The sequence below is a fragment of the Cariama cristata genome, unplaced genomic scaffold (genome assembly GCF_000690535.1).
Source record: "Cariama cristata isolate BGI_N322 unplaced genomic scaffold, ASM69053v1 scaffold2712, whole genome shotgun sequence".
NCBI lineage: Eukaryota > Metazoa > Chordata > Aves > Cariamiformes > Cariamidae > Cariama > Cariama cristata.
The window spans coordinates 116,558-130,352 of NW_009604232.1; the positions used below are offsets into that span (position 1 = coordinate 116,558).

Here is a 13,795-nt window from a genome sequence, read left to right on the forward strand (position 1 = left end):
CAAAGACAAGCCATTTGTTATTATAAAGCAGGGTATAACATAAGATGAGAATCAGAAATGAAAACTAGCCAAACTGAAAGTGTAATCTGCAAGTCAACACAAAAAAAAAATTAACTTTTTGAGTTTAATTTTTAAGAAATTTTGCATAATGCTTACAAATGTTTAGGAAAAGTGAAAAATATTCATCAGTGCTAAGAGGACAGTTCTCTATGAAGAAAACTTTAAAAAAATCCTCAAAGGACTCTAAACGTCTGTAGATCCACCAGCATGCTAAAGAGCATAACCATCAAATCTGTGACCTAACAGTGGAAAAAAAAATTCAAAGTGAGTACTATAAAAATCATAAAAAGGACAGTAAAAGATAATGGCAATGGCAAGTCTATTCAACAGAAACAAGATCTTAAAACACACATATTTTAACAGCAAAGAACAATTAATATCAGTTGCTAAAAACAAAATACTTCAGTGGGGTGTCAATCAGTAACACAGAGCTGACAACTGTGCTTTAATTAAATTTGAGACTGTTACCAATTAGTTAGTCTAGAGCACTACAGGCTTCTTGCTGCCTATGACTCACTGCACTGACTCATCCAGTAAAACTTTTCTTACAGAACAACTATCCAGGCACCCACAAGGATGCAAGATCAAAAGGAAAGTAGTTTCATTGGCCTTCTTCAAAAAAGTCTTGTTTTAAATTTAGATGACCAAAAGTATATACTGACACAACTGCTCAAACAGGTTTATGAAGGACAGAACTTCAGGAGCGCTGTTTTAACTCCATTTCAGATAAACACCTCAAAAGAATCAAAATATAAGTAATGCTCTCTACAGTTTGACGCTGAAGCAGCAGATATTAAATCTGCTTTTTTATAAGCTGCTCAAGTACCATTATTTATTATTAATAAAGTAACTATTATTTTTCATTGAATGATCCTGGTTTTTGGTGCTTAAAGTCCTGACTGATTTTAACAATTGGAAGCTAAAATTTTTCTGTCAGAAGTAAGGCCTTCAGCTGATGGGAGGGGAGAGGTGGGGATGAAAAGCCTTCAGCCATTTCCCTGTTCAGGGAAAAAACATGTTTGCTTAGGTTTTAAAAGTATGACAATTCTACCATTGCACTAAGCAGTGATGGCATTTTCAGGTTCTGAAATAAACATAAAGGGAGAATAAACCTGGGTGAAAGACTCTTCTATTGATATTCTCATGGACCTTCAAAAACATGTGAAATTTAAAGGCAAGCCTTCTCTCCTAGTTGTTTTTTGTGAATGCTCAGGCTATGACGTCTAAGCTTATCCTCTACTGCATTATTAAAAACCTACAAATTGGAAAACAGAAGACATAAGTGACATCTGTCATGCCAAGATGCATTTTTCATATATTTAGTTTAGTTTTTTATACTGCTTATGTGATGTTCCAGTCAACTTCCTTTCTCTTGGTAGAGTTCAGATTGGACATAAAATACAGACCACTGCGTAACACAGCTTTTTTATATCTGCATCTGTACAAACAATACCTGTTCAACCATAAACCAATGGTTAGACCCGTAGTTGTACAAATACAGTCTTGAGTTAAAAAGAAAAGGTTTTTTTTTTACACGTTTGCGTAAAAAAAGATAATTCTTATTAATGCTTCCAGTATACCAACTACAGAAATCCAAAAATACTGCAGAAAGTCATCTTAAGTGCTACTTTTCTTTCAGTAGGCCAAGAAAGCTGTTAAATATTTTTGCTATAGAAATCTAGTGTACTTAGTGTTTCTTTATGTTTTTATTATACCAGATCAAAACTGTCTGTAGTGAATAATCATTTAACTTATTCTAAGCCATGCTCAAAGGATCTGAAGAAATTCATAAACCAAATTATTTACAAAAATCGAGGTAAACTTTTTTATGTCTCATCAAAAAGTAACTGAAGTACAGCAGATCTTAATTACCTGACAGTGTCTGCAAAACTCTTCAAAAAAGGAAATCCAACCAGATCATCTCATCATGATAAAATATTCCAGGTGAGTCTACAAATACTTCGTAACTCCTTAAAACATTACAATGAATCACACCTTGGACATAGTCCTAAATGATCGATGCAATACAAAGGAATCACATTAGTGTTATAAAATACGTGTATACTAGAAAGCTCACTAAAGAAGATAAAAGTACTATAGTATTAAGGAAAAAACCCCACACAAATAATTAAGTGCTAGTTGTGGCCAAGTAAGAGTTTACTACTTCAGAAATAAGTGGTTTACATCATACTAAGAAAGGCTTGTAAATAGGACACCATTTCCCAAGGTCACTTGTCTTGCCTATAAATTCAAGGCCAGCAGAGAGGTCTGCATTCAGTCCTACTCAACAATTACCCATCTACAAAATTCTTCATTAAAAAAAGATAAATCCTCTCTACTCAAAATATATACTCTATACGCTCACTTCAGACTTCGCAATAGCAATATTGCTGGTTTTAGAGAATGGTATCTGTCAAAACTTACAAAATGTTTAATCCCATCATATTTTTAGAACTATTAGAAATCTAGAAATATTTCTGCTAGAGCAAAAATGTTGACAAAAAGATTTATCAAACTGACATCATTTTTTTCTCCATGATGTTAGCGTTTCAGTCACCAACACACTAGCAGACAACAGAATTACCCATGAGAAAATAGAAAGTTTCTATGAATCTTTCTCCTCTTCTGCTGTCAGGGGGTGCACTTACTGTTCTGCTAGAAGAGGTGATACCTGTTAAAAGAACATACCTCACGTAAGCTGAAAGATGTGCAGCTTCTCAAAGTCATTTAAGGCTTTACAGACTTTAGACTAATCTTAAAAGACAAAGTCTAAATATCTACCCCTGATTAATTCCAAAGCACATATCTATAAATTTTAATTATTATATTTATCAGCTCTAAGCACTACCTCTTTGGTTGGCTCAAGATATGGCTTACGACAGATAAGGCTCCTGCATCCTCCCCATTTACCTTAAATCTCTTCATTGCACCTATCACTATGTCCTACCTAATGCATATGTAGATCAACCATGTAGAGAAAGGAGTATCTTTTTATTTTTCCACAACTACCTAAGAATTTGTCTTTGATTCCCATTAAATATACAAAAATTAAAAAGGCATACTTGTTTTATATGCCTGCCAAAAGGCAGGGCTTTTAAAATTACTTTAAATAAAATGGATTGTTAAAAAACATTGGCACAGTGAGACATGCTATAAAAGCTGGTTACTCATGGGAAAACAACAAAGATTTGTTAGTAGATAAATCTACTTTTAGAGACATGCTGGAAGGGGTTTAATATTTCTCTAAATAAATTAAGAAACTGTACACACTCAAAGTCACAGTCGAAAAAAATTACTAAAACATACACTTTGCCATTACTCACATGCAAATGAGAAAAATTATCCTAGAACTAAGAAAATGAGAGGTTAAAGGCAGTCCAAGATATTATTGCATTTTTGTCAGGATATTTTTATACCATTCCAATTTAGTAAGAAGCATTGTTTAGTCTTTAGCATACTAATAACCCTTCCTCCCTCTTATGAGAATTTAAAATATTTTGCAAAGATATTCAGTTTCATAAGGTAAATCAGACATATCTGTTTTTAAACTAGAGAGTATCTATTTTGATTTTTAATAATTGTTGCAAAACTATTGCCTTAGAGAAGGAAAATTATTATTACAAATCTAGAGAACCACATACTGTACACAGACACCTAGATACTCTGAGAACCCTACCTCCCATTGTGGAAAAAGTTGCAATTTGCGTTCTATTACTTGTATAAGGAACTCCAAAAATGACAGAGGACTTACTATTCAAGTATTCTATTCGAGTTATATTGTCAACACAACTTCAATTGGTAACAAAGTACTGCCATGTTATAATGTAAAATTATTTAACAACGAAAAAGGAATAAAAGAGGGACTTCTGGAAAACAAACACCTGTGGCAAAAAGCAGTCGAGATTACGCTGTAGAGCTAAGCAATCATTCCAAGTTTCCCTGCAGCAAACTTCAAAACGTTGAAAACACATGCAATGCAAACAAGCTTTCCAACACCCTGCACCTACTACCAAAAAGGTGGTGATGATGACACTGCTATGAAATGTATGAGTAGCTACATTGTAGAGGCTAAGCCACAGATCTACAGGCACAACTTCCATCCAAACCTTGCTCAAGCATACATGAGCTGAACTTGCCAGTGAAAATATTATAAAGGGATTAGAAGGTCTTACGCCTGACGACATCACCTGCCAGAAAATAAAGATGATAAAAAAAATCTTACAGTTCTATATTTTTGCTAACAGTAATATACTATATAACACACAAACCATTTTTTCTGGTATTTACTAGTGAGAAGAGAAAGAAGCAAATCAAGTACACAGTGAAAAAGAATTTTAGTTGCAAGCAAAAAATACCTCCTATCAGTTCTATACAGTACACGTCTTTCATCTATGTAAAAAGTTATTACATGTAACTTAAAAAAAAGGACTGATAGGTGGAACATAACTGGACTGTAATTTTTTCCAAAAGCACCTCAGAGAATATGAAATGATAAAAAAAGTTGTTTACATTCCAAGTCTAACAACCTAGATTACAAAAAGAAATCTACATAAATAGTTAGCATCTTGTAGGAAAACAATTGTCTCATGTAATGTATTAAGTACAACATAAAATCATTTTCCAGTACTAGTCTACTCAACAATTCAACATAATGCAACCATTATTACCCTTTTTCACTTTCATCTCATCAGTAACCCTAACAGAGGATGCTACTAAATTACACTAGTATACAACTGAAATATCTGTAAGATCACTGACTAGGTCTGCATATTCAAGAATTTCAGTAACTTGCATTCTCTATCAACCATGTCTACATCATTCTAAACAGAGGGGAAAAAAAAGATTATGAATATGGTATTTTGAAGCACCCATCAATCATCATCACTCAATAGCCTCAAAATTAATTTCAAATATATTTTATTCACAAGAGTTCTATTTTCTGGTTACAGCTAAATATGAAACAGTCATTTTGCAGGAAAGATAATCCCTTCTTCCCTCATGAAGATTTTTTGTATTAAAACATAAAAAGGTATTTTATCTCTTCTTTGTTATTGTTTTGCCTTCCTCACTTATTTTCTAAAACTGCATATCTTAATTTGTGATCTTGATTCTACAGAACATACTGGAATACTCTACTTGTAAATATCTACAATTTATCTTTAAATACGTGAGGGCTTTCTCAGTCATCAATTGTAGATCCTTCACAGAAGCCTGGCAAAAGTCCATTTGTTGGTAAACCACTCTAATCCTTGCACATCCAGGAGCAAAAGGAGCTGCATCCTAGCCCCTCCAGTGTATGCCAAGTGGCATTACTTGCCTAGTATGAAGCCTGCCAGGCAAATGCTGCATTGCATGTAACTGAGTGAAACATCCAGAAAGACCACTGGGAGCCAATTTTTTCAATGCAACAGAACACAGATAAGCCCTTTCCCCCTTCCCCTTCAGATCAGAGAAGCAAAGAAAAACCACCACCACCTGCCTTTGTCACCTGCTTTTAGGAAGTTCTGGCAGGCCTTGCTTCAGTATGCATTATTTACTTTACTCATTTTCCTAAGAGTAATGTTGTCTGGAATTAGATTTAATGACATTATGACTCAAGCATGTCATTGTTAACATTTCCATAGGTCATTAAAATTTCAATGTCTGAATGACTTCAGCTAATCACTAGACTTAGGAAGACAGAGCTGATTTCCTCAGCTATCTCAGAAGAAACTTCTGTCCTCAATTATAACTGAGGAGGTACTTAAGATGCAATGAAAATTTTACAAAGGCTCAACTGAAAACCTAATCCATTCTTTAATATTTGTGGTTAGCCAACCCAAAAAAGCCACGTACATGTTTTTGTAAGTCTTGGCTGCCAGGTGCCTACAGCAATTTGACATTAGATAATACAACTTTTTACAAGGAGGGTGCCTGAAACAATATTAGCTGATTTCAGTGTTTAAAACACAATTATTAGTAAAGTATTTTCCCAAGCTGCTGAGCACCAGCAAACACCACTGGAACCAAGATGCCACGCTCAGAAACTCCAGGAAGAAGAAAAAAATATTAAGAAAAAAATCAGACCACACATTTGGATTACTTTAGATAGTTGTTAATTTTAAGCATCAAATTTGGTCATTTAAGCTTTTAATTATCTCCTTATGCACAACAAGCCTGTGCAAAGCTACTCAACAGGATTATCTTGCACAGAAAGACAAGAAAGTAAGAAAAAACCTGTAGATATTTCCCATACTCCAATTGTGATCTTAAACTCCTAGTAACATTTTGTGTGGTAGAAAAAGTCTGTATTCCTATTTGCAAACTTGAATTCAAATATTTAATAAGAAAGCTTAGCCAAAACGCTGACTAAATAAGGCACACAGTACTAGATGCGGAGGAAATGAGTAGCTACATATATTAATTATCACCCTTTCTGCGATCACAGGCTCACTGAAGTTAAAATTTAAAGGGCTTAGATTACTTTCTGGCGAATTTTATTAGTTTTCCCCAAGAGGTGCAAAGACTAATGCTGTCACAACAGAAAAGGAGAGCATACACAGCGTCATTACAAGCTGAGTCACCCAAAAGCATTGAATCTTGCTTTATTATAACACAGCATCTTAAGTAGTCTCCTGAAGCACTATCATTTGTTATGCGATAGAGTGATAACAGCGAGCTAACCCAGTATTACAATAAAATGAAAGCTGGCGCGTCTACAGAGTTGTTCTCAGTAGGCAGGCTAAGTTCCCTTGCTGGTCTCTTTGGAGACAGCAGCTGCAGGCTTCCCTTCCTCTAGTACAATAGAGAAAGATGCAGAACAAAGTTGGTGAGAGCTGTCTTGTTGTTGCTGATGATACCATTTAGATATGCCTGCTGAGAGCCATGCTGCAGGTGGGAAGAAGAGGTGGTTGGGCAGATGTCCAAGAATTACAACCAGAAGACTCTTCCTTGTGCAGCTGTAGCCATCAACTTATCCTTCCTGCCCAGCCCAAGTTTTTTAGTTACTTTCTCTCTAAAGAGCAAAATCTTGAAGTATACAGAAGTACATCTGAAGGGACTTCTTCACCATGCCTCATTCCTACTTGGCATCATTCAGATCTAATACATGAATATTTTTCATTTCCTGGTACCACAGCCTAATCACACAGCAGTAGCAGCTTCAAAACAGAGAACAGTTGTGCAGTGCTTTTCAATAAATTGTATGTGTTTTAATTTGTCTGTCATTAGGGAATTTATGATCCCTGTATTTTTTGAGGACCCACAAGAGAAGACAGCAAAGCAAGAAAATTCAGATAATTAAAGGGCATGATTGGACTTTCTCCATCCCCTCAACTGACAAGTTGTTCATGAACACCATCTCCTGTCTTGTTTTCTTCCCTGTCCCCTTCTTTCGTCTCTCATCTCATGATGGAACTCACCCAGATGCAGATACTGTAGAACTTGTATGACATTTGTTGGCATCATTGTTAAGTAGCACTCCTACCTTGTTACTTTTATTTAGACTGCTTGTCACAGCGGAGAGCAAGTGGATATAAGTCAAGAAACTTAAGCAAATGGGCCCTGGTTTTCAAAGTCTCCATGTAAACACTATCACCATAAAAACAGATAACATTATTACTTTAAATAATAATAGATATTTGAAGGACTATCTTGTGCATATCTTAATTGAAACTTTTTGAAAATGTTTTCCATTTTCATGCACTACCTTCAAATGCTAATTTCACCAAAAGAATTTCTTTTAAAGTATGATTTTAGCCAAGTATTTTAAACAGCATGCTCTATCTGATGAGATTCCATTTAACAAGTTTCCTATTATACACCACAGAAAATGAACACACTTTGCGTACATATGCACTCTGCACACATTTTATTACACATCTCCCAACACAGCTGTGATCTGAAACCTGGCTAGTCTCTTTTGTAAATTCACAATATACACAACCGGGAAATCAGGCAAGACAAGAGTGACTAAAAAGGTACACAGGAACTACATGATCGGTTGAAATAACTCTCAATACCACCCAGTAAGTATAACACTAAAGTATCACACAAAAACTGTGTTCTGTAATTCCCAGAACATTTTCAGAGTTTCTCTATATTAATGCATTGCCTCTTGCAAGTTCCAGTATCTTTCTTCCTGTTTTACAACAATGGCGTATCTTTATCAATCACGACATAAATCACTGTGCTGCTGTCAGAGAAAAATTAACCATACAATCTGCATATGGAAGCATTTTCAGCATGTTTCCCACAAAAAAACCCCAACATATAGATGTTTCTACAATAAAGAACAGTATATAAATCACTTGCTTTATGTCACCTACTTTCATTTCACAAGACCAGTTGAAAATAGGCTAAAATGATAAAAACAGTCACTATGTCCATGGAATGTTTTGCTTTTCCAAAACAAGTGTTTCAGCATTTATCTCATGATGTAACTCATATTCCATGCCAGACTTGGTATTTTGGTTGCATCCTACAAAATACCTCATGCAACTTGAGAACTCTGAATTAATTTTGCCAGGTCCCTTTTCAATTCCTGTTTATCTTGGATACCCTGTGGAAAACTTCAATTTTGAGAGTCTTTCACATAAAATGGGTTGTTCCAGTTAAAAATTATTTGCAGATGGCTTTGGAAGTACTACAATAAGTACACTGGTCACCAGCATAGCCACATAGCTATTTATACACCATGATACTTGGAAATCCTTCTCACAAAACAGAAGTCCACTCTGCAGGGTGCTGTACGGAGAAAGGTTATTTTTGTCCTTAAGAGCTTACACACCGTATAAGGCAGAAAAAGGAACACTGACATACGGACAAGGATATAAGGAGACTAAGACAACAATATCGGAACAATAGACTCTGCTTCTGCACAACAGTAGTCTACCTCAGCTTCCTTTGAGCGTCATCTAGTACTTGACTAACTAGCTCTGCAGAATAGGAAGGAAACAACTGTGCTCCAGATCAACAACATCCAACCATGGCAACAGAACTTCAGGAGGTGAAAGGCTACTGTCTCCAAACTAACTGCAGAGCTCAAGCAGCACTTCAGTGCCACAAGACTTGTTTGACTGTCAGCAATATCTTATGCTTTTTCTTGTCATTTTGGAAGGCCACGCTCATACTCTCAGCTGAAAAAGAATCATTTGACATTTGGACACAGGAAAATAGTAGCTATCCTGAAAACAATGTAATATATACCTGAAAGACTGAACGGAAAGCTCATGGCAAAGCCAGATGTTTTTAAGAAATACCTCTTTAGAAGCTAGGTATCACACATTATTTCCAAGATAAAGAGGATACGCCCTTCAATGAAAGCTGGGTAGTAAAAACTATCTGAATAATTTTATGAAGAATCAAAGAGGACACCTCCACAAGAAGCCCCAGCTAACTCAATTTTCCTCAAACAGACTTTGTCTGACTTCTTAACTGCTTTATCTTTTTAGACAAACACTAACATAATGAGATAAAAAGATCAGCTGACAATAACTGTTTCTAATGAATCAGAAAAGGGAATGGTCTCATTCATTCTTTCTCACCTCAAGTTTGCCCACCTACCATTTAATTTACAGAAATTTAAAAGGCAGCTTCCAGAACTATCGTAAATCAAATAACACTCCCAGAGTTTACTGTATCTCCATTTTAGTCTATTCTAGATCATATTTAACACAAAACCATAGATGTCATCAGATTACAGGCTTCCTCATAAAATCCGAGTAAGGTATAGTACTTCTTTTTGTTCTAGCTGGAGTTTAAACATTATCCATAAAAGTGTGCAGTTTGTGCAGGAGCACTATCAAAACAGTTTGCTAGAGCTTTGCAGCCTGTAAGAACAAAGAATATAACTATGTTAAAGCAGAGTAAAGGAAATCTTCATGTGCATAGGAGAGAATAAAGCAGAAAAACAAAATCCAAGATGAGAACATTACTTTCCCTGCCCACAAAATAAAGTGTTCATGGACTTTCCAGTCATGACTATAACCTTAAAAACGTAAATTGATACAAGAGACCCAGTTCTACATCCATGTTAACAGAACTTGCACCACCATTCACGTCAGCGACAAACAGTCTCAATCTTTGTTTAACATTTCATTGAAGCTTACTCTAGCAAAACTCAGTTGACACATTGTATCCTTTTGCACTGTCCTGGTTTCAGCAGGGATACAGTTAATTTTCTTCCTACCAGCTGGTACAGCACTGTGGATTTGGATTTTGTGTAAGAACAATGTTGATAACACACTGATGGTTTAGTTGTTGCTAAGTAGTGCTTACCCTAAGCCAAGGACTTCCCAGTTCCCCATACTCTGCCAGCAAGGAGGAACACAAGAAGCTGGGAGGGAGCACAGCCAGGGCAGCTGATCCGAACTAGCCAAAGGGATATTCCATACCATAGGAAGTCATACCCAGTATAGAAACTGGGGGAAGCGGGCTGGGAGGCACCAATTGCTGCTTGGGGATGGGCTAGGCATCAGTCAGCAGGTGGTAAGCAATTGCATTGTGCATCACTTGTCTGTCTGGGATTTTATTCCCCTCTCTCTCCTTGTTATCTCCTTTTTCATTACAATAATTATCATTACTATTACTATATTTTATTTCAATTATTAAAGTGTTATTATTTCAACCTACAGGTTTTACCTTTTCCCAATTCTCTGCCCTATCCCACTGCTCGGGGGGAGGAGTGAGCAAGTAGCTGCGTGGTACTTAGTTGCCAGTCGGGATTAAACTACTACACACACACTAATTTTCAAAACTTCAGGCTTCAGAAAGTGCTGCAAATATATGACTTACTCGACCTTTAAAAAAAGAAAAATGGAAGTACTGTTTTCATTTCCAGTTATGCTAAACAGGTCTGCCATACTATAAATGCATCTGTTCAAGGTAACACACCTGTGGTCTCATGTTTGTCATTAGCGGTTCACCACTAGCTTAGCAATCTGCAAAATCATGTATACACAGACCTAAAAAAACCCCACCCCAATAATAAGCTATTTTACATTCATAAATATTTACATTATCAAAAGCCTTCAGGACAACAACAGTTACTCTCCACAGTTTATAACAATAAATAGAGTTTCTTTTGCAAGTTCTGTTGCCAAGTAAGTTTTTTTGTATCAACAAACACAGTTTAATAAACAGTCACTTCATCAGCCTCTTCTTATTTAAGTAGAAACTTACACAGTTGGAAAAAACACTTTACATAAAGTGTCACGATTTTTATGTTCATTTAATGTGTGAAAATTTCATCATAGTTCTGACATCTGAATGAAATCTGAACTCAAAGTTCCTTATGTATTTCACTAGTTTAGGTATCTTCAACAGCAGAACACATGCAAGAGCAATGTGTGTGTTACAATAATTATGCTATTCAGATTCTTTCTGGTTTTCAAAACAATTAAAGTAACATTATTTTCCAACTAAAAAAGTTCTCACAAGTATATGCAACAAGATTTGATCACAATTTTTTGATCCCTGAATCCACCTCAAACTTGCTATATCCCTTTGCCACTGTTGGACGATGCTGGTTTTGAGTAAAAATAAACATACACACACTTTGAACCTTCTATTTCTTTATGTATCATTTCAGACTTTGTAGTAAAACTACACATTGATAAGCCTAAATTAATAAGATTCTATGAAGCCAACATAAAAAGTACCAAAATCACAGGTGAAAGCATCTGAAATGTGAAAATCATTTGAGCATTTAAGTTGTATAAGAAATCTTTGACTTAATATTGTATTTAAGATCCCTCAGATGAAAACCATTTCACTGTGTATCATTTTTGTAAAGGGAACATGTAACAGTATACTTACACTGCATACACCAGTACAGCATAGACAAATCCACACTACAGTGTAGAGATCTGGGCTAACCTAGATACTAAAAGGAATCGACTCAGAGTACCACAGCCAAATAAGACAACTTATAATACTTCGACATTATTGATGCTAAACTGTTTCTGATACCATACGCAGTCATTTTATAACTACAGTAGCTGTACAGCGCACCACATTATGCAGTGTAAGCATATCCTAAGGAAATACAGTGCCTCCAATCAAGGGAAACTGTGGAAATAACTATCAGAACAAGGTACAACAATGATGATTTTTAAAACCTACATACTTACTACCTCTTATAGAAAAGGAAGAGAGCTCTTCACAAATTGATGACATAACCATACATGAGAACTCCCTGCTACTATCAGTAATTAACACAACCCTAGAAATAAACAAGAGCAAGCCAGAAAGACAAGCACGAAAGCAAGAGATTATTCAAACACTTAGTACAGCTTTAACAAATACTGCTTATTTGGGGATTCAGGCATACAGATATCAGATTTTTATTTGAATACAGAATTTGAATTGTGAAACAATTTAGAACCTTCAAAAGGTATAACTGATTCTTAAAGAGCATCCTTTTACTCCTCCAAACAAAATTATCCCTACATTGCACAAATTTTTCTGCTAGACTGCTACTGAATCACAACTGTGATTAATCATTTAATAATTAATCATTTAACTCACCTGACCTGGCTGGGGGGATAAACAATTAACAACCTCCTCCAGCATCACTGGTATGTGTAATCTTCCAAAATCATTGTTTTCTGTACTTTGAGGCAACAACTCTTCAGTTTCACGTTTCTGGATGGTTTGCTCCTTTAACTCACAGTCAGAGGGCTTTTTTGCTGAAGAATGGATCCTTCTGGTCAAAGTAGCCACATTTAATGAATTCAGTTTTAAGTTGCTCAGAAACAAACATTTGTAAACTTGGTGCAGACACTGAGACAACATTTTGGAGTTGATCAACCTAGAAAAACAGTAGATGTCAAGAATTACTTTGAAACGAATATTTAAAACAGTAAGTTTGTTTGAAAAACAAAGTGGAAATGCTCTAAGTAAAGCATTACACAGTGCAAGATGGGCAGTTTTATAGATATACCATGTCAGTAAAAAGTGAGAATTTCTCACTTTAACATCAAAAATTCTGAGAATCAGTTATCTACCAATCATATTCAAGCAACAACGGTTCTGTTTTCATAAGGAACACCTTCTTTTCCTTTTCATTGGGACATTGTAATGTTCTTGGAGTCCTAGCAAAGATGCTAACATTAAATGACTAACCAAACTGAGCACAACCAGAACAGTGACTTTAATTTCAAATTGTTCCTCTCCATTTTGCCAAACATAATGAGACAATTGCTCTGAATAGCAGCACTCTAGTTGCCAAATTTTCCATATTTCTATTTAAAACAGAAATGGACAAATCAAATACTGCAACCATATTTAAAACAGTGCTATAATTTAGTGTTACATGTGTAGTAAATATATGCTTTTCAGCATGCATTACATCTTGTAGTACTAAATATTTCAAGCAGAGCCAGAAACAAGAATTCTCCAGACTATAACCAACTGAAACAATAGTTGAAACCCTGGAAACATGACAGTGGTCAGTTACATAGTTTGTCTTTTAACTACATGGAGAACCGATGATTTTTTCCCCTCTTGTCCAAAACCAGATCAGTAAGCTACTAGTAGAAAGCTGCAAGACTTAAGCAAATTTTTACTATTAAAAAAAAAAAAACTGAAAGTTTAACATAGGTGATAAGGCTTTATTTATAAGATATCTGCATTTCTTTATGCAGCTGAAACCTTCTGTAATACTGTATTGCATAGTCTCTACTGTCAGGCAGGAAAACTGGAAACTTTTACAAAGAACCATTCAAAAAAGTGCCATCCTACATTCATCCCGTTA

At 35.4% G+C, this 13,795-nt stretch overlaps 1 protein-coding gene across 1 annotated transcript in view; it reads right to left on the reverse strand.

Annotated features, from left to right (window-relative positions):
* Positions 1-12,845, reverse strand: part of METTL15 (methyltransferase like 15) — an 89,620-nt gene extending 76,775 nt beyond the window's left edge. The window contains exon 1 of the mRNA XM_009695491.1: positions 12,568-12,845. Within this exon, the coding sequence (XP_009693793.1) occupies positions 12,568-12,834 (267 nt within the window). The 5' untranslated portion in view covers positions 12,835-12,845. The remainder of the gene's footprint in view (positions 1-12,567) is intronic.
* Between the last annotated feature and the right edge of the window lie 950 nt (positions 12,846-13,795).